Source organism: Symphodus melops, assembly GCF_947650265.1.
Source record: "Symphodus melops genome assembly, chromosome: 10".
Taxonomy (NCBI): Eukaryota; Metazoa; Chordata; class Actinopteri; order Labriformes; family Labridae; genus Symphodus; species Symphodus melops.
In genome coordinates, this window is record NC_136700.1 from 280,001 (window position 1) to 302,500 (window position 22,500).

At 49.9% G+C, this 22,500-nt stretch overlaps 2 protein-coding genes and 1 long non-coding RNA gene across 5 annotated transcripts in view; all 3 read left to right on the forward strand.

Annotated features, from left to right (window-relative positions):
- ece2b (endothelin converting enzyme 2b) overlaps positions 1-13,814 on the forward strand; it is a 24,017-nt gene extending 10,203 nt beyond the window's left edge. Inside the window, exons 1-19 of one of the 2 annotated variants that reach the window (XM_079354057.1) lie at positions 682-769; positions 1,122-1,208; positions 2,417-2,552; positions 2,669-2,884; positions 3,500-3,624; positions 4,050-4,196; positions 4,926-4,991; positions 5,060-5,248; positions 7,401-7,543; positions 8,525-8,639; positions 9,028-9,138; positions 10,036-10,134; positions 10,204-10,281; positions 10,580-10,683; positions 11,584-11,694; positions 11,960-12,027; positions 12,106-12,296; positions 12,968-13,063; positions 13,566-13,814. In XM_079354057.1, the coding sequence (XP_079210183.1) occupies positions 1,122-1,208; positions 2,417-2,552; positions 2,669-2,884; positions 3,500-3,624; positions 4,050-4,196; positions 4,926-4,991; positions 5,060-5,248; positions 7,401-7,543; positions 8,525-8,639; positions 9,028-9,138; positions 10,036-10,134; positions 10,204-10,281; positions 10,580-10,683; positions 11,584-11,694; positions 11,960-12,027; positions 12,106-12,296; positions 12,968-13,063; positions 13,566-13,742 (2,259 nt within the window). In that variant the 5' untranslated portion in view covers positions 682-769 and the 3' untranslated portion in view covers positions 13,743-13,814. Of the gene's footprint in view, positions 1-681; positions 770-1,121; positions 1,209-2,416; positions 2,553-2,668; positions 2,885-3,499; positions 3,625-4,049; positions 4,197-4,925; positions 4,992-5,059; positions 5,249-7,400; positions 7,544-8,524; positions 8,640-9,027; positions 9,139-10,035; positions 10,135-10,203; positions 10,282-10,579; positions 10,684-11,583; positions 11,695-11,959; positions 12,028-12,105; positions 12,297-12,967; positions 13,064-13,565 lie in introns of those variants that run through there. The other variant, XM_079354056.1, reaches the window with a different exon arrangement.
- Positions 13,815-14,570: 756 nt separating this feature from the next.
- On the forward strand, positions 14,571-16,353 carry LOC306830551. Of its 2 annotated transcripts, none has more exons than XR_013779983.1 (2): positions 14,571-15,580; positions 16,155-16,353. It is a non-coding gene; the product is annotated as an uncharacterized lncRNA (long non-coding RNA). The 2 variants fall into 2 exon arrangements; XR_013779984.1 differs by having other exon boundaries at positions 14,571-15,574.
- Positions 16,354-17,534: 1,181 nt separating this feature from the next.
- Positions 17,535-22,500, forward strand: part of ano7 (anoctamin 7) — a 13,841-nt gene continuing 8,875 nt past the window's right edge. Inside the window, exons 1-6 of the mRNA XM_079354045.1 lie at positions 17,535-17,648; positions 19,723-19,780; positions 20,114-20,241; positions 20,561-20,668; positions 21,082-21,218; positions 21,417-21,474. Of these exons, the coding sequence (XP_079210171.1) occupies positions 17,556-17,648; positions 19,723-19,780; positions 20,114-20,241; positions 20,561-20,668; positions 21,082-21,218; positions 21,417-21,474 (582 nt within the window). The 5' untranslated portion in view covers positions 17,535-17,555. The remainder of the gene's footprint in view (positions 17,649-19,722; positions 19,781-20,113; positions 20,242-20,560; positions 20,669-21,081; positions 21,219-21,416; positions 21,475-22,500) is intronic.

Genomic DNA, 22,500 nt, shown 5'->3' on the forward strand with positions numbered 1-22,500 from the left:
GTCTGCACGCCACCTCTACCGTCTCTACAGATAGTAGATAGTGATCGGTCTGATAGTGATCGGTCTGATAGTGATCGGTCTGATAGTGATCAGCCTGATAGTGATCAGTCTGATAGTGATCAGGCTGATAGTGATCAGTCTGATATTGATCAGTCTGATAGTGATCAGTCTGATAGTGATCGGTCTGATAGTGATCGGTCTGATAGTGATCGGTCTGATAGTGATCAGTCTGATAGTGATCGGTCTGATAGTGATCGGTCTGATAGTGATCGGTCTGATAGTGATCAGTCTGATAGTGATCAGCCTGATAGTGATCAGTCTGATAGTGATCAGGCTGATAGTGATCAGTCTGATATTGATCAGTCTGATAGTGATCGGTCTGATAGTGATCAGTCTGATAGTGATCGGTCTGATAGTGATCGGTCTGATAGTGATCGGTCTGATAGTGATCAGTCTGATAGTGATCGGTCTGATAGTGATCAGTCTGATAGTGATCAGTCTGATAGTGATCGGTCTGATAGTGATCAGTCTGATAGTGATCAGTCTGATAGTGATCAGCCTGATAGTGATCGGTCTGATAGTGATCAGCCTGATAGTGATCAGCCTGATAGTGATCAGCCTGAATGCAGTACAGACTCCGGTCCAGCTGATGGCGATGATGAGCAGCAGAGTGAGAGCAGCATGAATCATCAGGTGATGATGAACACCTGGCAGCCTCACTCACAGGTGAAGCAGGAAGAGCTGAAGGGTTGGATGGAGGACGCTGCTGGTAGGATCAGAGAGGAGTCATAGTGTCCTTTCAGCTTCTGTGGACGATTTTAACCTGATTAATAATCAATCATTTAATAAACGGAGAGAAGTGAAACATGTGCAGACAGATATTCAATCAGTCAATCTTTATTTAAACATGTCTGTGGACACATGGTCTGTGTGTGTGTGTGTGTGTGTGTGTGTGTGTGTGTGTGTGTGTGTGTGTGTGTGTCCATGTTCTCTGAGTCCTTCCTGCAGATTTGATTTGTCCTGACAGTTTTTCTAATGTATCTATATTAGTGAGGACATTATTGACTTTGTGTGTGTATATATGTGTGTGTGTGTGTGTGCATGTGTGTGTGTGTGGGCAGATGTCCAGCTATAAGCGAGCTACGTTGGATGAGGAGGAAGTGTCAGACGCTCCAGCGGAGGCAGCATCGTCTCCTGACAGATTGGAGGTCAGTGAACACACACACACACACACACACACACACACACACACACACACACACACACACACACACACACACACACACACACACACACACACACTTGTTGTTGCACAATCTGCCGTTGCACAATCTTTGCTCGTGGTTGCTGCAGAGACAGTAAGAGAGGACAGAATGAGTCCCGAGCTAGCGGCTCCAAGGTGAAGTCCTGGACTCAGAAGGACTCAGAACACGGAGCCAGGCTCTGGGGGGCCCAAAGGCTGAAAACACAAAAGGAGGCCACAGAAGGAGAGGAGCAGCAGCGGGGGGGGGGGGGTCTGCATCGCTGCGAGACAGACAACAAACGTCAGAGGAGGCTCTCTGCTTTCATGCTAGCGCTACGAGCGCTCTGTGGGGGGGACCAGCGGACTGCAGCAGACCTGCTCAGCCTCGCATGCATTAACTCTGTTTGTCCATGGAAGTCAGTGAAGGAGGAGGGACGATGCCTGCAGACATAATGGTGCTGAAGGGGCCCCCAGTGAATCTCTGCCTGGGGCCCCCCGGGAGTATGTGAGTGTTTGGTATGTGACAAAATAGGTCAACAGGTCCCAGCAGTCCTGAGCTGAACGGGCCACAAATGGATCGTCCCTGGGTGCTGGTATTCTGGGACGAGGACACTTCTTTAATGAGCTCAGACTCTGACTGAACCCGAGCTGGCCCTGCTTCAGGGACGGGCGAGGGGACAGGATGTCCATCATGACCCCCTGTTTAGATATCCTGGACCAACCAGGAGCCCCCAGGCCTGAAGACCATCTCTACAGGGAGAGACAGCACAACATAAGTCCACCCCCCCCCCCCCTCCTGTGATCCTGTTTGGATACTCAGTCCACCTGGTGGTCCTTGTGACACGAAGGAACACTTCCTGTCCTCTGAGCATCTCTCTAAGGCAGTTTAAATTTGACTGGTCTTTAGATGAGATCTGGTCCTGGACTTTAGATGGGATCTGGTACTGGACTTTGGATGGGATCTGGTCCTGGACTTTGGATGGGATCTGGTCCTGGACTTTGGATGAGATCTGGTCCTGGTCTTTGGATGAGATCTGGTCCTGGTCTTTGGATGGGATCTGGTCCTGGTCTTTCGATGAGACCTGGTCCTGGTCTTTGGATGGGATCTGGTCCTAGTCTTTGGATGAGATCTGGTCCTGGTCTTTGATTGGACTCTCTCTCTGTGTCTCTCAGGTGGGCTTCAGGAAGGGGGGTGTGGACATTTTTGGCAGGAGGACCCAGCTGGAGGTTCTTCTGTCGGTCCTGCTCATGGCTGCTCTGTTGGCTCTGCTGGCCTGTCTCCTGGTCCTGGGACTCGGGCTCAGCTCAGGTAACACCTGAATGCATCTTTGTATTTCTTCCTTGTGTCCTCCTTTTCTTTAAAACATCCAACATTTGAACGTTTAGTAACTCCCTCCTTTCATTCTGTCCCATGATGCCTTGCAGATAGTGGGCGTGGCCTGTGCCTGTCGGAGGCATGCGTCACCGTAGCCAGTCAGATGGTGGAGGCGATGGACCGCAGCGTCGACCCGTGCCAAGACTTCTACCAGTTCGCCTGCGGAGGCTGGATGAGGAAAAACCCGCTGCCTGACGGACGGTCTCGCTGGTCCACTTTCAACAGCATCTGGGAGCAAAACCAGGCTCTGCTGAAACACCTGCTGGGTGAGACAGGTGGACAGAGACACTGAGGAGGGGGAGACAGGTGGACAGAGACACTGAGGAGGGGGAGACAGGTGGACAGAGGGACAGAGGAGGGTGAGACAGGTGGACAGAGACACTGAGGAGGGTGAGACAGATGGACAGAGACACTGAGGAGGGGGAGACAGGTGGACAGAGACACTGAGGAGGGTGAGACAGGTGGACAGAGTCACTGAGGAGGAGGAGACAGGTGGACAGAGACACTGAGGAGGAGGAGACAGGTGGACAGAGAGACTGAGGAGGGGGAGACAGGTGGACAGAGACACTGAGGAGGGGGAGACAGGTGGACAGAGTCACTGAGGAGGGGGAGACAGGTGGACAGAGACACTGAGGAGGAGGAGACAGGTGGACAGAGAGACTGAGGAGGGTGAGACAGGAGGACAGGTTCAGAGTGAGACAGGAAGAGGTTTCCAGAGAGACAAAGACAGGGAGAGAGAAAGGACACAGAAACTAAAGAGGACAGGATTAGAGACACACCTCCTGAACCTCTGGCACCCTGAAGCTGATTGGTTGATTGGTTTCTTTATGAGGACAAAGATGGCGTCCGTCACTGAACCTTGACTGTTTGATGTCTTGCAGAGAACGGGACGTTTAACGGCAGCAGCGAAGCCGAGAGGAAGACTCAGTCCTACTATCTGTCCTGTCTCAACACGCAGAGGATCGAGGAGCTGGGAGCTCAGCCCCTCATAGACCTCATCGCCAAGGTAGCAACGGATGCCCCTTGTCTCCATGGTTACAGCATCACTCAGGCTCAGTGCCCCAGAACAAAGAGTCTCATTTCCAGCTCACAGCAGGATGAGTTCACTGCAGATAAGAAATAACAGACGGCAGCACTTTGACTGCAGAGGAGTCCTTCTGGTCCCTTTAGGCCGAGTCGGGGTGACTCCACCTCCTTCATCTATCAATAGAAGGAGCTGGTGGGCGGGCCTTAAGACAACCCGCCCACCTGTCAGTCAAATTAGCCACGCCCCTAACTATGAACAAGTCTTTATATTAAAGGTTATATAAGAGAGTTCTCATGAAGACCTTTAAACCATGAATGACTACGAGAGCAGACTCACTGTGTCGACGCTTAAACAACAAGCAGTTTGGATTCTCTTTGAACACCTGGACCTGGTTTTGATTTCAGATCGGGGGTTGGAACATGACCGGGCCCTGGGACAAAGAGAACTTCATGGACGTCCTGAAGGTGGTTTCTGGTCCGTACAGAGCTCAGCCTTTCTTCAGCGTCTCCGTCAGTGCTGATCCAAAAAACTCCAACAGTAATGTCATCCAGGTAGACCTCAACCCCCCTGTAGACCTCAACCTCACTGTAGACCTCAACCCCCCTGTAGACCTCAACCCCCCTGTAGACCTCAACCCCCCTGTAGACCTCAACCCCACTGTAGACCTCAACCTCACTGTAGACCTCAACCCCCCTGTAGACCTCAACCCCACTGTAGACCTCAACCTCACTGTAGACCTCAACCCCCCTGTAGACCTCAACCTCACTGTAGACCTCAACCCCCCTGTAGACCACAACCACCCTGTAGACCTCAACCCCACTGTAGACCTCAACCCCACTGTAGACCTCAACCCCACTGTAGACCTCAACCACCCTGTAGATCTCAACCCCACTGTAGACCTCAACCCCACTGTAGACCTCAACCACCCTGTAGACCTCAACCCCACTGTAGACCTCAACCCCACTGTAGACCTCAACCCCACTGTAGACCACAACCCCACTGTAGACCTCAACCTCACTGTAGACCTCAACCTCACTGTAGACCTCAACCCCACTGTAGACCTCAACCCCACTGTAGACCACAACCCCACTGTAGACCTCAACCTCACTGTAGACCTCAACCCCACTATAGACCTCAACCCCACTGTAGACCACAACCTCACTGTAGACCTCAACCTCAGTTTAAACCCGGGACATATCGTATCGGGAGTTGAGTGCATTGGTACATCCATGAATGGACTGTCTCTCAACTTTACTTAAATGTGGATCTCCCCCGCCCAGGTGGACCAATCAGGGATTTTTCTGCCATCCAGGGATTATTACCTCAACAAGACAGCCAATGAGAAGGTGAGTTTGTTTGAAGCAGGTTAGTCTTTGTAGATGTGTCATCATTTAACCCTTTATGTGACTCGCAGGTGTTGGTGGCGTACCTGGACTACATGGTGGAGCTGGGGATGCTGCTGGGCGGGGAGAGAAGCGCCACGCAGCTTCAGATGCAGCAGATTCTGGACTTTGAGACGGCGCTCGCCAACATCACTGTCCCTCAGGACCAACGGCGAGACGAGGAGAAGATCTATCACAAGGTCACCATATCTGAGCTGCAGGTGAGTCGAGGAGGTCGTGTGGTCTCAGGACGTTGAGTAGGACAAAAAGAAAAGACGGTGCAACACTAAGATGTTTGTTTTTGTTTGAATTATAAATTGTATTGCGTAGTTTGTTTTGTGTCCGCGGCCTCATCACTCCTCGCCGTTTTATCTACATGCAGAAGTTTGAGGAGTGACGATGATCTTAAACCTGGAAGTAATAACAACGAAAACTCGATACTGAGCAGTAAGAGACGAGCTTTCAACACGCAGTACGTAGGTCCACCACCAGGGGGGGGGGGGGTTTCAGTGAGCGGGTTTAACTCTCAGTCACTCTGGGGTTTCTGTTGGAGAGGGGGAGGAGTCTGTTGCTATGGTAACTGTGGAGTCTGTGAAGCTCACTGAAGCCCGAGTTTCATTTCCTCATTCTTCCCTTGAGTCCGTGTCACGGCGTGTTTGTCTGAGTCCGTGTCACGGCGTGTGTTTCAGTAGAGGAGATGACTGAGACTTTGTTCAGCCGGCGTTCTGAAACGGGCCCCAGGGGGCGCTCTAATCATGGGACTAAATCAGCTGACTCTACAGAAAACAATCCTCAGTCTGGTTGATTGACAATCAGCTGCAGGACTACAGTCAATCCCATCAGCCTCAGCGGTTTGCTTCCTGCTTAAAGTCCAAACTAAGACGGTGGTTAACGTCTCGGCTGTTACATGTTAGCATCGTGCTAACGTTAGCCTGAGCTGTCTGTGAGACAGACGCATCGACCTGTCCTCTGGATGTTGTTCAGCGCAGCCTCTGCTGCGGCGCTCTGTCCTTCAGGGGATGCAGATGCTCGAGGGGTCACCATGGCAACTGTTGCCAAGAGCTGTTGCTATGTGCCTGCATCTCCGTGGCAGAGCGAGGTTAGATAACAGGTTATTATATAAACATGGCAGACTTCAGTTAAACGTCCCTGCAGCTTCGTCTCCTCTCTTCACTTTAATGACAGCGGGCGGCGTGCAGAGGCGGCGTGCAGAGGCGGCTCCGACAGTCCTGCGGCTTCCCTTCCACGGTCAAAAGTCGCACGTTATACAGCTGTGCTGGAGAACGCTGCAGGCTGACGCTCAGTCACAGTCTGCTTACAGTGAAAGGTCAATATTGACGACACTGCAGATAGATTTGATTTCCCATCATGCATCTGGTGTCAATTTAAAGCAAACAATGGTCGAGAGGCAGCTTTCAGCATCACCTGCAGTAGAAGGTGATCAGGGTGGCCTCTGATTGGACGAGCCAGCAGGACTGAGCGCTCTGATAGGAGCAACGTGACGCAGTGAAGAAACTGTGAGGTGAGAGGAGGCCTGAGCACAACAACAACAACAACAACAACAACAACAACAACAACAACAACAACAACAACAACAACAACAACAACAACAACAACAACAACAACAACAACAACAACAACAACAACAACAACAACAACAACAACAACAACAACAACACACAGGAAGCACTGAACACGCAGATATGACCACGAGTGCTCCGCCCTCGTTAGCGCCACTCATCGCCCGCTCAGCTCCATCACTTAGACAAACCACACGGATCAGCTGAGGTCAGCAGCATCCAGAACCTGCAGAGGAAGACCAGTCCAGAGTTCTACTCAGAGTCCCCATCATCAGTGTTCTCCAAACACTGGACCGTGCATCCCTGTTTGTGTTGGGAAACGCTGAGTCATGGTTCACAGGATGGTGATACGCTGAGACTGTGCTTCTTTTTAAAGGTCAAACAAACGTGAGTGCGTCTCTAAAGCGTCTGTGTAGCGTCTCACTTCCTCCTTTACAGACACTAAGTTTATTTTAGTTTTATTTAAAGTCTGCCCCCTGCTGGCCGCTGGAGTCCAGCTGTTCTGCCTCTTCATGTTTTATTGAAGTCTCAGAAACTCTCACTGGTTCTCCGTCTTCAGACTCAGCTGGGATTAGTTTTTCATCTCGGCGCGTCCCCCCCGGGCGGTGCAGTCTGCTCCCACACTGAGGCGCTCTGAGGGACACAGACATCCTGTGCTGACAGGACGCCTTTGTGTTGAAGACGCAGGGGGGCGGGGCCAGGTGGCGCTCGGAGTTGATTGAGATGTATGTGATGTGTGAACGAGGGACAGCCGACTGTGCTCTGTGTCATTTCTTCTTCGTTGGTGTTGCAGGCGCTGGCCCCGGCTGTCGAGTGGTTGGACTTCCTGTCGTCCTCTCTGTCTCCTCTCGAGCTGAACGACACAGAATCTGTCGTCCTGTACGCCAGAGAATACCTGCAGCAGGTGTCCGAGCTCATCAACAAGACGGACCACAGGTAACACAGCAGCTGCAGGAGGGGGGGAGGGGGAGGGGGGGGGGGCGTGTTAGACGGTTAACATCGACCACACGGTGTCTCCACGGCGCTTTGTTCACGTCTCAGACACGAGCACTGAAACAAACACATGACCTGCACAGCACCAAAACAAAAGGACGCCCCCTTGTGGTGCAAATCTCCAGCACAAACACATGACCTGAGGTTAAAGGTCAGGGACTGAATCAGCTGAGAGGACACCGAGCAGCTCCCACCTGTCACTCAAAGAGGCCACGCCCCCTAATTCTACTTCCCTTTAAGTCTTAGTGTAATGTAGCTCCGGAGACCCAAACTGTAAACATGTTTAGTTTAACATAGAGCTCTATGGAGACTGACTCACTGCAGGAGACAGACTCTAGTGGACACTGGAGGAACTGCAGCTGTAAAGTTGGACATTTTAACATAGAGCTCTATGGAGACTGACTCACTGCAGGAGACAGACTCTAGTGGACACTGGAGGAACTGCAGCTGTAAAGTTGGACATTTTAACATAGAGCTCTATGGAGACTGACTCACTGCAGGAGACAGACTCTAGTGGACACTGGAGGAACTGCAGCTGTAAAGTTGGACATTTTAACATAGAGCTCTATGGAGACTGACTCACTGCAGGAGACAGACTCTAGTGGACACTGGAGGAACTGCAGCTGTAAAGTTGGACATTTTAACATAGAGCTCTATGGAGACTGACTCACTGCAGGAGACAGACTCTAGTGGACACTGGAGGAACTGCAGCTGTAAAGTTGGACATTTTAACATAGAGCTCTATGGAGACTGACTCACTGCAGGAGACAGACTCTAGTGGACACTGGAGGAACTGCAGCTGTAAAGTTGGACATTTTAACATAGAGCTCTATGGAGACTGACTCACTGCAGGAGACAGACTCTAGTGGACACTGGAGGAACTGCAGGTTTTGACACTGAACTGAGTCTTTTCTTTGTCTGCAGTCTGTTGAATAACTACATGATGTGGACGCTGGTCCAGAAGAGCGTGGCCAGTTTGGATCAGCGCTTTGAGAACGCTCAGGACAAGCTGCTGGAGAGTCTCTACGGGACCAAGAAGGTACAGAGACCTTAGACTTCCTGTGTCTCCTCTCAGCGTCCCGTCTGTTACTGTGTCTGATCCTTCTGTCTCTCACAGCAGGTAAATCTCTGATGTTGCTATGGTAACCCTTATTCCTCGACTCGTAGCTCACGGTAACTTCTGTTAGCATGCTGGAGGCGGGGCTTAGGAACTAACCCTTTAGAGCTCCTCTAACTGGCCCTGCCAGGACCAGTTTAAAGGGTCCTTTGGTCCAAACTGGTTTTAGGACCCAGTGTTGGGTCGTAGCTGGGACCTCTGGGTGTCTTCTCTGTTGGTTCTAACTGGTTTGCTTCTACCTGGGTCTCTAACTGGTCCCCTGTGGATGTACTGGCTGTAGTGGGTTCTAACTGGTTCTGGTGTGTTGCAGTCCTGCACCCCCCGCTGGCAGACCTGCATCGGGAACACCGACGACACTCTGGGCTTCGCTCTGGGAGCGCTCTTTGTCAAAGCGACCTTCGACAAACACAGCAAAGAGATCGTGAGTCACAGATCACAGCTGACAGCAGATTCAGGTCCAAACAGGTCAGCTTCATCACCTGTCTCTCGCCCTCTCTCTCTCTCTCTCTCTCGCCCTCTCTCTCTCTCTCTCTCGCCCTCTCTCTCTCTCTCCCTCTCTTTCTCTCCCGCCCTCTCTCTCTCTCTCTCTCTCCCTCTCTCTCTCTCGCCCTCGCCCTCTCTCTCCCTCTCTTTCTCTCTCGCCCTCTCTCTCTCTCTCCCTCTCGCCCTCTCTCGCCCTCTCTCGCCCTCTCTCTCGCCCTCTCTCTCTCTCTATCTCTCTCGCCCTCTCTCTCTCTCTCGCCCTCTCTCTCTCTCTCTCGCCCTCTCTCTCTCTCTCTCTCTCTCTCCCTCTCTTGGCCTCTCTCTCTCGCCCTCTCTCTATCTCTCTCGCCCTCTCTCTCTCTCTCGCTCTCTCTCGCCCTCTCTCTCTCTCTCGCCCTCTCGCTGTCTCTCGCTCTCTCTCTCTCGCCCTCTCTCTCTCTCTCTCGCCCTCTCTCTCTCTCTCTCTCTCGCCCTCGCTCTCTCTCGCCCTCACCCTCTCTCTCTCTCGCCCTCTCGCTCTCTCTCGCCCTCTCTCTCTCTCTCTCGCCCTCTCTCTCTCGCCCTCGCTCTCTCTCTCTCTCGCCCTCGCTCTCTCTCTCTCTCGCTCTCTCTCTCTCTCTCTCTCGCCCTCGCTCTCTCTCTCTCTTGCCCCCTCTCTCTCTCTCTCTCTCTCTCTCTCGCCCTCTCTCTCTCGCCCTCGCTCTCTCTCTCTCTCGCCCTCGCTCTCTCTCCCTCTCTCTCTCTCTCTCTCTCTCTCTCGCCCTCGCTCTCTCTCTCTCTTGCCCCCTCTCTCTCTCTCTCTCTCTCTCTCTCGCCCCCTCTCTCTCTCTCTCAGGCAGAGGAGATGATTAATGAGATCCGCTCAGCGTTTAAAGAATCTCTGGACCAGCTCAGCTGGATGGACGACCACACGAGAAAGGCGGCTAAAGACAAGGTAAGTCGGGGGGCGGGGTTTAACAAACGTCTTTAGACCATGTATGAACCCGTCTCTGTCTCCTGATAGGCCGACGCCATCTACGATATGATCGGCTTCCCAGAATTCATCCTGGACACTAAAGAGCTGGACGACGTTTACGACGGGGTGAGTGACAGCTGTCAATCATCGAGCGGAGGGACGTGTGGCGTCCTCAGGTGTCTCTGCTGGGGACGTGTGGCGTCCTCAGGTGTGTCTCTGCTGGGGACGTGTGGCGTCCTCAGGTGTCTCTGCTGGGGACGTGTGGCGTCCTCAGGTGTCTCTGCTGGGGACGTGTGGCGTCCTCAGGTGTGTCTCTGCTGGGGACGTGTGGCGTCCTCAGGTGTGTCTCTGCTGGGGACGTGTGGCGTCCTCAGGTGTCTCTGCTGCCCCCTGCTGGTCCTCACAGCTCTGTTCTGTGTTTCAGTACGACGTGTCCGACGACAGCTTTTTCCAAAACATGCTGAACTTCTACAACTTCTCAGCTCGAGTGATGGCCGACCAGCTGAGGAAGACTCCCAACAAAGACCAGTAAGAACCAGCACACTGCAGTGTGTCAGTCCCACCACCAGGGGGCTCGCCATTAAAACAGCAGATTCAATCATGGGAGTGATTCTCTGCTCCTCCTTTGAATCACCTTTTACAACTTTACAGCTGCTGTAACGTTTGCCTCTCCTCCTCTCCTCCTCTCCTCCTCTCCATGTCTCCTCCTCTCTCCTCCTCTCCTCCTCTCCTCCTCTCCATGTCTCCTCCTCTCTCCTCCTCTCCTCTCCATGTCTCCTCCTCTCTCCTCCTCTCCTCTCCATGTCTCCTCCTCTCTCCTCCTCTCCTCTCCATGTCTCCTCCTCTCTCCTCCTCTCCTCTCCATGTCTCCTCCTCTCTCCTCCTCTCCTCTCCATGTCTCCTCCTCCCCTCTCCTCTCCTCCTGTCCTCTCCTTGTCTCCTCGTCTCCTCCTCTCGTCTCCTCCTCTCCTCTCCTCTCCTCTCCATGTCTCCTCCTCTCCTCTCCATGTCTCCTCCTCTCTCCTCCTCTCCTCTCCATGTCTCCTCCTCTCCTCCTCTCCTCTCCATGTCTCCTCCTCCCCTCTCCTCTCCTCCTGTCCTCTCCTTGTCTCCTCGTCTCCTCGTCTCCTCCTCTCGTCTCCTCCTCTCCATGTCTCCTCCTCTCCTCTCCATGTCTCCTCCTCTCTCCTCCTCTCCTCTCCATGTCTCCTCCTCTCCTCCTCTCCTCTCCATGTCTCCTCCTCCCCTCTCCTCTCCTCCTGTCCTCTCCTTGTCTCCTCGTCTCCTCGTCTCCTCCTCTCGTCTCCTCCTCTCCATGTCTCCTCCTCTCCATGTCTCCTCCTCTCCTCTCCATGTCTCCTCCTCTCCTCTCCTCCTCTCCTCTCCATGTCTCCTCCTCTCCTCTCCTCCTCTCCTCCTCTCCTGCAGGTGGAGTATGACTCCTCCCACAGTTAATGCTTACTACATGCCAACAAAGAACGGCATCGTCTTCCCTGCAGGAATCCTGCAAGCTCCTTTCTACGCCCACGACCACCCCAAGTCAGTGTGTGTGTGTGTGTGTGTGTGTGTGTGTGTGTGTGTGTGTGTGTGTGTGTGTGTGTGTGTGTGTGTGTGTGTGTGTGTGTGTGTGTGTGTGTGTGTGTGTGTGTGTGTGTGTGTGTGTGTGTGTGTGTGTGTGTGTGTGTGTGTGTGTGTGTGTGTGTGTGTGTGTGTGTGTGTGTGTGTGTGTGTGTGTGTGTGTGTGTGTGTGTGTGTGTACGTGTGTGTGTGTGTGTGTGTGTACTAACGTATGGACTGTTTTCAGGGCGTTGAACTTCGGGGGGATCGGCGTGGTGATGGGTCACGAGCTCACGCACGCCTTCGACGATCAGGGTGAGTCTGGATCTGTGACCACGTGGTCAGCGCACGCCGTCTTGTACAGTGACATCACATCCCTTGTCTCCCCGTCAGGTCGCGAGTACGATAAAGAAGGTAACTTGAGGCCGTGGTGGCAGAACTCGTCGGTGGAGGCGTTCCGTCAGAGAACCGAGTGCATGGTGGATCAGTACAGTCACTACACGGTCAACGGAGAACGCGTCAACGGGAAGCAGACGCTGGGAGAAAACATCGCAGACAACGGCGGCCTGAAGGCGGCGTACCATGTAAGTATAAGCTTCCGTTAGCGTGTCCACTCGGCGTGCGCTCCTCGCTCTGTCGGCGCCACGGTTCTGTAACATCACAGAAGAACACAGGAAGAGAACGTGTTTCTTCTGTTGGTCATTTGGGTTCCGTTTTTACGTCATGTCATGAGTCTGAGTGTTTTATTTTGAAAGTCTAACATAATCCTTTATTCAAGGAAGGAAGGAAGGAAGGGAGGGAGGGAGGGAGGGAGGGAGGAAGGAAGGAAGGAAGGGAGGGAGGGAGGGAGGAAGGAAGGAAGGAAGGAAGGAAGGAGGGAGGGAGGAAGGAAGGAAGGGAGGGAGGGAGGAGGGAAGGAAGGAAGGAAGGAGGGAGGGAGGGAGGGAGGGAGGAAGGAAGGAAGGAAGGAAGGGAGGGAGGGAGGAAGGAAGGAAGGAAGGAAGGGAGGGAGGGAGGAAGGAAGGAAGGAAGGAAGGAAGGAAGGAGGAAGGGAGGGAGGGAGGAAGGAAGGAAGGAAGGAAGGAAGGAAGGAAGGAAAGCAGAAGAAAAATTTAATTAGATAGAAATCTGAAGAAATGCACCAAGCTGTAGTTCCATAGATCTTGAAATAGTAACTTGAAGATGTTTTGAACTCGAGTCCACATGAAAGGTCTAAAGTCCTTCCTGAGGTCTAAACTCTCGATGTGGTCTTCAGGCCTATCGCTCGTGGGTCCAGAAGAGCGGAGATGATAAGAGACTTCCTGCCGTTAACCTCACCAATGACCAGCTCTTCTTCGTGGGATTTGCGCAGGTGAGACACGTAGACGCCGAGTTACTGCAGATGATGTTTCCTCAGACTTCCTCGAGTCAAGTCTGTCTGACTCTTCAAACAACAACACATTACTTTCTAAATGTTATATTCAGGACATGACTGAGAGGTTACTGAAATGACAGCTAGCCAACCTGTCACTCAAAGAGGCCACGCCCCCCTAATTCTACGTCCCTTTAAGTCTTACTATGATGTAAGCAGACATTTTAACATAGAGCTCTATGGAGACTGACTCACTGCAGGAGACAGACTCTAGTGGACACTGGAGGAACTGCAGCTGTAAAGTTGGACATTTTAACATAGAGCTCTATGGAGACTGACTCACTGCAGGAGACAGACTCTAGTGGACACTGGAGGAACTGCAGCTGTAAAGTTGGACATTTTAACATAGAGCTCTATGGAGACTGACTCACTGCAGGAGACAGACTCTAGTGGACACTGGAGGAACTGCAGCTGTGAGACCTCTCCTGTCTTTGTTTTTTAGGTGTGGTGTTCAGTTCGCACTCCAGAGAGCGCTCATGAGGGCCTGGTGACCGACCCCCACAGCCCCCCCCGATACAGAGTCATCGGCACGCTCGCAAACTCTCCAGACTTCAGCCGCCACTTCAACTGTCCTACAGGGACGCCAATGAACACGGGGAAGCGCTGCGAGGTCTGGTAGACGGACTGAAGAGGACATGGTCTGGGTTAGTCAGGTGACGTTAGCCAGCAAATCAAAAGACCGTTTGTTCAGAGCTCAGATAGTTTTTTGTTAGTGAAGCGGCTGGTCAGCGTCTGAACTGGAGGTCTGTTAGGTATCAGAAGTAGATCAGGAGGTGATCAGGTTTCATACAGTTAATATAAATCTGTTGATTAGAGACGATCAGACCGGCGTCCCGTCGGTGGACGTCACAGACCAAAAGGACGCATGATGGTGACGAAGATGTGACGAAGCCACACGGGACGATGTTGCTGATTTCTGCTTTATCACTGTTATTATGATTATTATAAATATTATTATCAATGGTCTTTGGTTGAAGGGTGTGGTGTGTGTGTGTGTGTGTGTGTGTGTGTGTGTGTGTGTGTGTGTGTGTGTGTGTGTGTGTGTGTGTGTGTGTGTGTTGAATGAATGAGCTCTCTCTCTCTGATGACATCACTGTGATGACACGTTTGCATCAGAACTCGAGGGCCTTAAAGGGGTTTTGATTCGTCCCTCACGACACATTTCAGATTATCACGTGTTCTTTAAGTTTCAGTTTAAAGACTTAAAGCTTCATCACACTGACGTCACGGTTCACTTCTCTCATTTCATCGACGTAATGTTTGACTTCAGGAACAGGTTTAGGATAATTAAAGGCTTCTGATTGGCTGGCGGGGGGGCGCTGATTGTGTATATACAAAATAACATGAAACCATCCGTAAACTCATCTCCAGGTCAATTTAACCCTCTGAAATCCCTTCTTCCTGTCCGTCCCGTTAATCTGTGTCGTGTCAACGAGAGTCCTGTTAGACACCTTAAACGAGGTCATGTGACCTGGTCAGGTACGTTTTAAGGGCCTTAAAGAGTCAATGGTAACATTAACCATTTAAAGGCTGACGTCAGCGTTATTAAAGTGAACTGATTACAAGTGACTTTAGAAAAAACAAGCGCCTTAAAAAATCTGATTTCATTTGAAGCTTCACTTTGGAAAGATGCCTTAAAATAAAATGGACGCCTTAAAAGTAGAATCGTCACCTGACGGTCAGACAGGAAGTGAACCGTTAGTGTTCGCTCTGAGGCCGCTCCACGATGAGAGCCGTGAGACGTTCAGGGACTTTAAAGAAGTGTGGGGCTTCTAGGTTTCACTACAAGTTTAGAGCGAGGGTGGTCGTTAATGAATGTGGGGCGTTCAGGGACAAAGACGAGCGTGGGGCGTTCAGAGACTCTGTAGTGAACGCAGGTGGCGGTGGCTTGTTTAAGAGAAAAAGAGGCAAACAAGTTATTTTTAGTCTCTGACCAAAATAACTTTAAAAGAAATAAACCCTGAACAACACGAAACAGTTTATCAGAGAAATGAAAAAAGATAAAGTTATAATATAACGTTAAGAAAATGTGAAATAAGTTACAGATGATCCTCTTTAGTTTTTAAATACTAACCTGAGTTTATTTTAAAGAAACGTTACCTCAACTACATTTCCCACAATCCCATAGTGTTGCTGTTCATTGCAGGTACCTGCCTCTGACAGGAGGGGGCGCTGTTGGTTATATGTTAAAACACTACACACTGTCAGACTGTGTGTGTGTGTGTGTGTGTGTGTGTGTGTGTGTGTGTGTGTGCGCGCGTACTTTGCCTCCTGATGACATCACCGTTCTGATGACATCACCGTTCTGATGACATCACCGTTCTGATGACATCACCATCCACTCCATGCAGCTCCAGTGTCGTTAATTGTTCAGCATAAGAAGCTGCTTCCTGCCAAAGACATCACTGTACGTGTGTGTGCGTGTGTGTTTGTGTGTGTGCATGTGCATATGTGTGTGTGTGTTACCTGATTTAGTCTTCTGTGTGGAATCATCAGCGGTGGTTTGTGTCGCTCTGCACCTTCACACAGCCTGACCTGCGGCTCCTTAAACACGTAACCACGAGCTGAAATGACCACGAGCTCGAGCCCTGTGATTGGTCCACAGCCCCGTTCCTGGCTTGCACTAAATTTAAAACAAATTCAAATCGAGTCTAACGATGACGAGAAGATCAATAAATGATCTTTGTATCATGAGCCTCTGTGTGTTTAACATCTTTCCTTCTTTACAATAATCTCAGATTATTAGCGCGGTAGCTAGCATAGCGCTATAGCTAGCATAGAGATTACACTGCCAACTAGTGTTCAGGTGGAGTAGTGCAGGAGACACGACGCAGTATGTGGTGGTCACGAGGGCGTAGACCACCATGGCAGTGATGAACACAGAGGTATAAACCAGGTGTGTGTGTGTGTGTGTGTGTGTGTGTGTGTGTGTGTGTGTGTGTGTGTGTGTGTGTGTGTGTGTGTGTGTGTGTGTGTGTGTGTGTGTGTGTGTGTGTGTGTGTGTGTGTGTGTGTGTGTGTGTGTGTGTTAGTCCATGTGTTCAGTAGAAGACAGTAGATCTGATGTAGAAAAAACTCTTGTTGTAAACTCTGTTTGTGTCCTGATGGGGGCGCCACCACTGGGCTCGTCCAATCAGAGAGCTGCTGCTGTCAGAGATGTAATGGAGGATTTATTGAGCTGTTTGAGAACATGAAGGAAATATAATAAACAATAAAAACAACAAACTCTCATTTCTTGGTGTACAAACAAACTTTTATGAAAACTTTAAAATGTCTTTAATACAAACAACAAATGTTTGCACTCCTGAGCTGGTGGGGGGGGTCAGTGCCTTGCTCAAGGGTAACTCGGCAGTGCCCAGGAAGTGGCCTGGGCTTAGAGACATAATTCACTGTTACTTGTAGTTCAGTTATTATGAGGACTGAACTGCTGACAGGTCCAGGAGGCAGCAGGGGCGGGGTTAACTCAGGGGGGGGGCGTGGCTTAAGATCTCACCCCTGGAAGCTGAACACACAGACACACACAGGCAGCTGCTCTGCTGGACGAGCAGGACACTTATCTGAGACTCACCTGAAGCCAGGACCGACTGCACACACAGGTGAGTCCACCTGCATGAGACACAGAGACCGTCTCGTGTGGACGTCTTTAAATACTGAGTGTTCATAACTGAAGGATCCTGAAGTCCATGCTGCTTCTCTTGTAAACAAAGATTTGCTGTTGACTCGGTTCTTCTCAGTCATTTTGTTTGGACCTAATGAGCCAATGAGAAGTCACCTCCATGTTTGAGTTCTAAACAGAAGACGGCGTTTAGAAAGACAAATGTCCTTTTAATGACGTTTAAAGAAACGACAGCAAGTACAAGACCAATCAGAACCAGGCTCATGTAGACCAGATACCTGGATCAGAACCAGACTCATGTAGACCAGAAACCTGGATCAGAACCAGGCTCATGTACACCAGAAACCTGGATCAGAACCAGACTCATGTAGACCAGAAACCTGGATTAGAACCAGACTCATGTAGACCAGAAACCTGGATCAGAACCAGGCTCACAGTTTAAGATAGTGGACTCCTGTTGGTGTGTCGGGTATGAAGAAGTGTGTGTGTGTGTGTGTGTGTGTGTGTGTGTGTGGTTTTTGTGTGTGTGTGTGTGTGTGTGTGTGTGTGTGTGTGTGTGGTTTGTGTGTGTGTGTGTGTGTGTGTGTGTGTGTGTGGTTTGTGTGTGTGTATGTGTGTGGTTTGTGTGTGTGTGTGTGTGTGTGTGTGTGTGTGGTTTGTGTGTGTGTATGTGTGTGGTTTGTGTGTGTGTGTGTGTGTGTGTGTGTGTGTGTGTGGTTTGTGTGTGTGTATGTGTGTGGTTTGTGTGTGTGTGTGTGTGTGTGTGTGTGTGTGTGTGTTGGTTGTTTCGGGATCTGGAGGAGGAGCACGAGGAGGAATGATGAGGAGGAAAGGGGAGCAGAAGGAGGACAGCGCCACGCTCATCACCATGGACGCCAAGCCGGAGGAAAACTACGGCAGCATCACCATGGTAACCGCTGTCAGTGTATGTGTGTGTGTGTGTGTGTGTGTGTGTGTGTGATCGGACAGACGAGGCGTTCCACAGGGAAGCGTCCCGGAGCCTCTTCTTTTTTTATTACTTTTTAACTTGTTCAGTTTTAAACAAACATCTCGCCCGTTTACAGCGTTACCATGGTTACTGTCAGAGAGCCAATCACAGAGCCGACATGCTGAATGAAGCAACTTCTCCAAGAGAGGAGGCGGAGTCATGAGTCGACCCCTCTGGATTACATTTCAGATCATTTACAAATAATATATGAACTTTTTCTTCAAACACACGTTGCACTGTGAGAGTTAATAAACATTGTTTCTGTAGGGACATCACCTGATTGGTCAATCTAGAACCAGGTGAGGTGACGCTCGCCATCTTCAACACGCCCACCTTCAAGCCAACCAGCACCCGTTTTTAATTCAGTCTGCAAAATGGACTTTTTACTGCCGTATTAAAAGTGAATTCTTCGGCTTAAAAGAAAAACCCCAACAGGACACTGCAGGAACTGCAGGGCGGGGTTTGCACTTCTTGATTGGCTAATAATCAGTTTGAAGACAAGCCAACCAATGAGGAGATTCCTTCAACATGGGGAGCTAACTGTAGCTTCACCACGACATCGTGTTCCCTTCCTTTTGAGACTCGGTCTATAAAGTGAATAAATAAGCTGAGACACATGAATCAAGAGTCTGACATATGCTAGCTTAGCTTAGCACATGAATCAAGAGTCTGACATATGCTAGCTTAGCTTAGCACATGAATCAAGAGTCTGACATATGCTAGCTTAGCTTAGCACATGAATCAAGAGTCTGACATATGCTAGCTTAGCTTAGCACATGAATCAAGAGTCTGACATATGCTAGCTTAGCTTAGCACATGAATCAAGAGTCTGACATATGCTAGCTTAGCACAAAGACTGTGTCCAGGTAGAAACTGTTAGCCTAGCTTTATTAAGAAAGCAAACGGAGGTTCAGACGTTGGGCAGTGTGTTTTCGTGTGGCTGCAGCAGGAAGCAGGAAGTGTGACATCATGAGACAGAGCGGCTCCTGGCGTGTCGAGCGCTGACTGAGTGATGGAGCAGTAAAGATCCATGTTTGTTCTGTTCGTCCCGCCGTGTTTGTCTTCAGTCTCGTTAAGAACAGTGGAGACGTGGCGCGGCAGGAAGAGTCCAATCTGAGCTCGTTAACAGACGAGTCAAACGCCCCCCCGTGCTGCGGCCCGCGACCATGTGATGAAGAAGGAGGAAGACAATAACCACGTGGTTCATCAGGAATGTTCCTGTTCCTCCCACAGAGACAAACCCTCCTTCTGACCTCCTGAGACTCTTCAACTTACAGAACAAACTCAGCACCATGAACTTCATCCTGTAAACATTTTAAATGTGTTTCATGCTGATTCAGTGACTGCAGGTTCAGCAGAGACAAACTTCACACTCATCGAGTCGGTTTCAGAGTCACGTTGTTTTCCTCAAAGATCTGTTTGTATGTTTTTTAAGTGATAGCTCGATGAACATCGTCGGGGAGCGTTCCAATCGTCTCCATAAAAACGTTGAACTGATCCTTTAAAGGCCGAACGAGCAGATCTGAACACGACTCTGAGCCTCATGCTTTTAGGGAAATGTTAAACTGACAACTCATGGGATGTACACGTGTGTGTGTGTGTGTGTGTGTGTGTGTGTGTGTGTGTGTTTATTGTGTCTTATCTCTTTCAGGTTGTCTTTATTGGACCCTGATGAGACGCGCTCTCTCATTTTGCTCTCGTTGCTGTTAATGTAACTAAATGACAATGAATAACACAACACGTTCCCTGCTTCCTGATTGGCTGGGGGGAAACCCTCAGCGGGGGGGGGTCTGGAACCCACCAGTCCTTCCAGTTCTGCAGCTCATGTGTAAAGTTTATGTCCCTCAGGCTCAAACTCGACTGTTTGTTTGTGATCTTCATGATTTGGTTTCTGTTTTATCAAAGCGTGTTGAACATTCATCTGTTGCTTTTAATTGTTGTTTGTTTAATAAATGTTTTATGTTCTTAACTTTATTTCATTGCTTTTATTTCCCAGGATGCATCAGCCAAGCCCCAAGACAGGAATGTGTTAAGTGACGGCTCGAGTCAAGTTGGTGAGTTAAACAAATGTCGCTGAGTCAATATTAGCGAGGAACAAACTTCTGTGTGCTCGCTGCTCCTGTCAGCCTGAACTGAAACTCAATAATCATCATGCAGAACTACTTATTGAATTATTGATTACATGAAATCAGTCCAACCAGCTCCTTCCTCACTGCTTTGGAAATCCTCTTCTTTTTGCATTTTAACATAGAGCTCTATGGAGACTGACTCACTGCAGGAGACAGACTCTAGTGGACACTGGAGGAACTGCATTCTCTTGAACCTCTTCTTTTGTTTTGTTTGTGTCAGCAGTGATGACATCATTTGTTTGCTTGTTTCTCCCTCAGACTTCGTGTTGGTGTGGGAGGAGCCTCGGGAACAGGGTGAGGAGAGTTCAAGTCCAAGTCAGGAACGAAGGAAGTGGAGGGAAAAGTTTCTGAACAAACTGAAGCAGTCGGGGCTGCTGCTGGAGCAGGTGCAGACACAGCTGATCATGTATACTGCAGTTAGACTGTGATATCACTGCTCATCCATATCATGAGTCTGAGACAGTGCAGGTGTATTAATATACAGTCTGAAACCAGCAGCAAAGATTCTCACCACAGCCTTCTGATATGTTTCAACCAATCAGATTTACTAAAACGTTGTTTTGAAGGCAGCGGTACAAACAGCTGACTGAAAGTAAAACAATAAATCCATTGAGGACTCTGGTAGACCAGCTGGTCCAGAGTCCTTCTCTTTAACTTTAGAGGGAGGCTGAACCTGAACCAACCTGTGTCTCTGCATCTCTACAGACTGAGGTCCTCCAAACAAAGACCAGGACCTGCTTTGTCCTCCTCAGCGCTCCTTGGAACGTCCTGTGTTACTACGCAGAGGAGATCATTCTGAGAGTCCCTCTGCAGGTAAACCGTCTCCTGTCCCCCAGTGTGTCCCTCAAGAGCTTCTTCATAGTGTGTCCAAAATACGACTTTAGACGTCCTTTATAGACGTCCTTTATATGTCCTTTATAGACGTCCTTTAGAGACATTCTTTATAGACGTCCTTTATAGAGTCCTTTAGAGACGTCCTTTATAGACGTCCTTTAGAGACATCCTTTATAGACGTCCTTTATAGATGTCCTTTATGTCCCAGATGTGGCCTTGACTGTCGACCACAATGACCCAGTACATGAGACAACATGATAGACTGTCGAGCTCGATCAGACCCAGAACCCTACGTCTGCCAGATCGGACTGAAACCCTTAACATGAAGTCTGTCTCCGCTCAGTGTTTGTCCTCAGCGTCTCCTCTGTTTGTGTCCTCATTGTGTCCTTCAGGTCGTCACATGTCCCATTGTGAACTGGTCTGAGGAGGTTTTGTCCCGGCTGTCCCTACACAGTCCTTTTTCTCAGGATGTTCCCAACCCCCCGCCGGACTACTACACCTGTCAGTTCAGGACCAACAAGCTGGAGAGGTGACAGATTTACAGCTCTGATCAGATCCAATCATTTCATTGTCTTTGTGTTTGATGTCTGTCAGCTGTTTGTCCCGGTTCACACTCTCTGACGTTCTTTATCTCAGTGAGGTTAAAAACATTTCAGATATTATAAAAAAGTTTGATGCCATGAAGTCATTTCGCTGGTAAGACTGCACGTTGTTGTTCGCTCTGCAGGTTTCTGGGCAGCGAGGACCAGAAGAACTTCTTTAAGACGACTCAGAGACATCAGGTGGTGAGTACCAACATGTTTCTCACAGCATCTCTAAAATGAAGACCTGAGGGTCAAAGGTCAAACTCACTGTGAAGTGGGGGATTTGAGCAGGCCAGTATAGACCTTAGCCCTCCTGCTGGTTATGATTGGTCAGAAGCCTGACACCTCCTTGCTAACGCCTGCAGCACTGCGGCGCCTTCAAGCACCACGTGAAACTCCCGAGTCAGCGAGTTTGTGTTTCTAAGGTCGGATGTTTGTCAGAGTGCAAAACATTATCAGTTGAATACTTTCTCACTGTGTGAGAAGTTCCAGAGAGCTCCAGTTACACCATCAGATCCCAGTTCAGACTGAACAGTGTTTATGTGGACTGAGGCATTCACAGATTGGTCTGATTGGTTGGGACGTGTGGACCGGCTGACCTCTCAGATTCCAGGATGTTTCAGTCAGCAGACGGATGCTTCTCGCGGCGACGCCTCCTCCTCAAACACCATCAACAAACACACATCCTCAAACACACACTGCTACAAGCATGAGGATCAGCAGCTGATGGAATAAAACAACAAGACAACACAACCGCAGAGTCTGAGTGACATGCTCATTCAGTCTGTGGCTTCATGTCAGTGTCATCTAGTTAAACTATTCTGAAGACATCCCAGAGTGTTTAAAATGACTTCCTTAGATAAACACACCGATAGGTCCGCCCTTAGACACCCATCTCACTCTGAGCACCGAGTTTACTGAATCCGTCTGTACGGAGCCCCGGAGAGGACGTGGTGCACACTTACAGCATGATAAGACATGTACGTCCACAAGAAAGTTTAACTGAGACCTAAACCAGAGCCCGAGATCTCTCAAAGACTTTCTTGTGCACACGTCACACTTTTCTGGTCAGCACTTCAAAGTTTGCTTGTGTGCAAGTTAAATATTCCATTAAGATCTGGTGAGTGCAGTGATGGTTTCTGGTCCCTGTGATGGTTTCTGGTCCCTGTGATGGTTTCTGGTCCCTGTGATGGTTTCTGGTCCCTGTAATGGTTTCTGGTCCCTGTG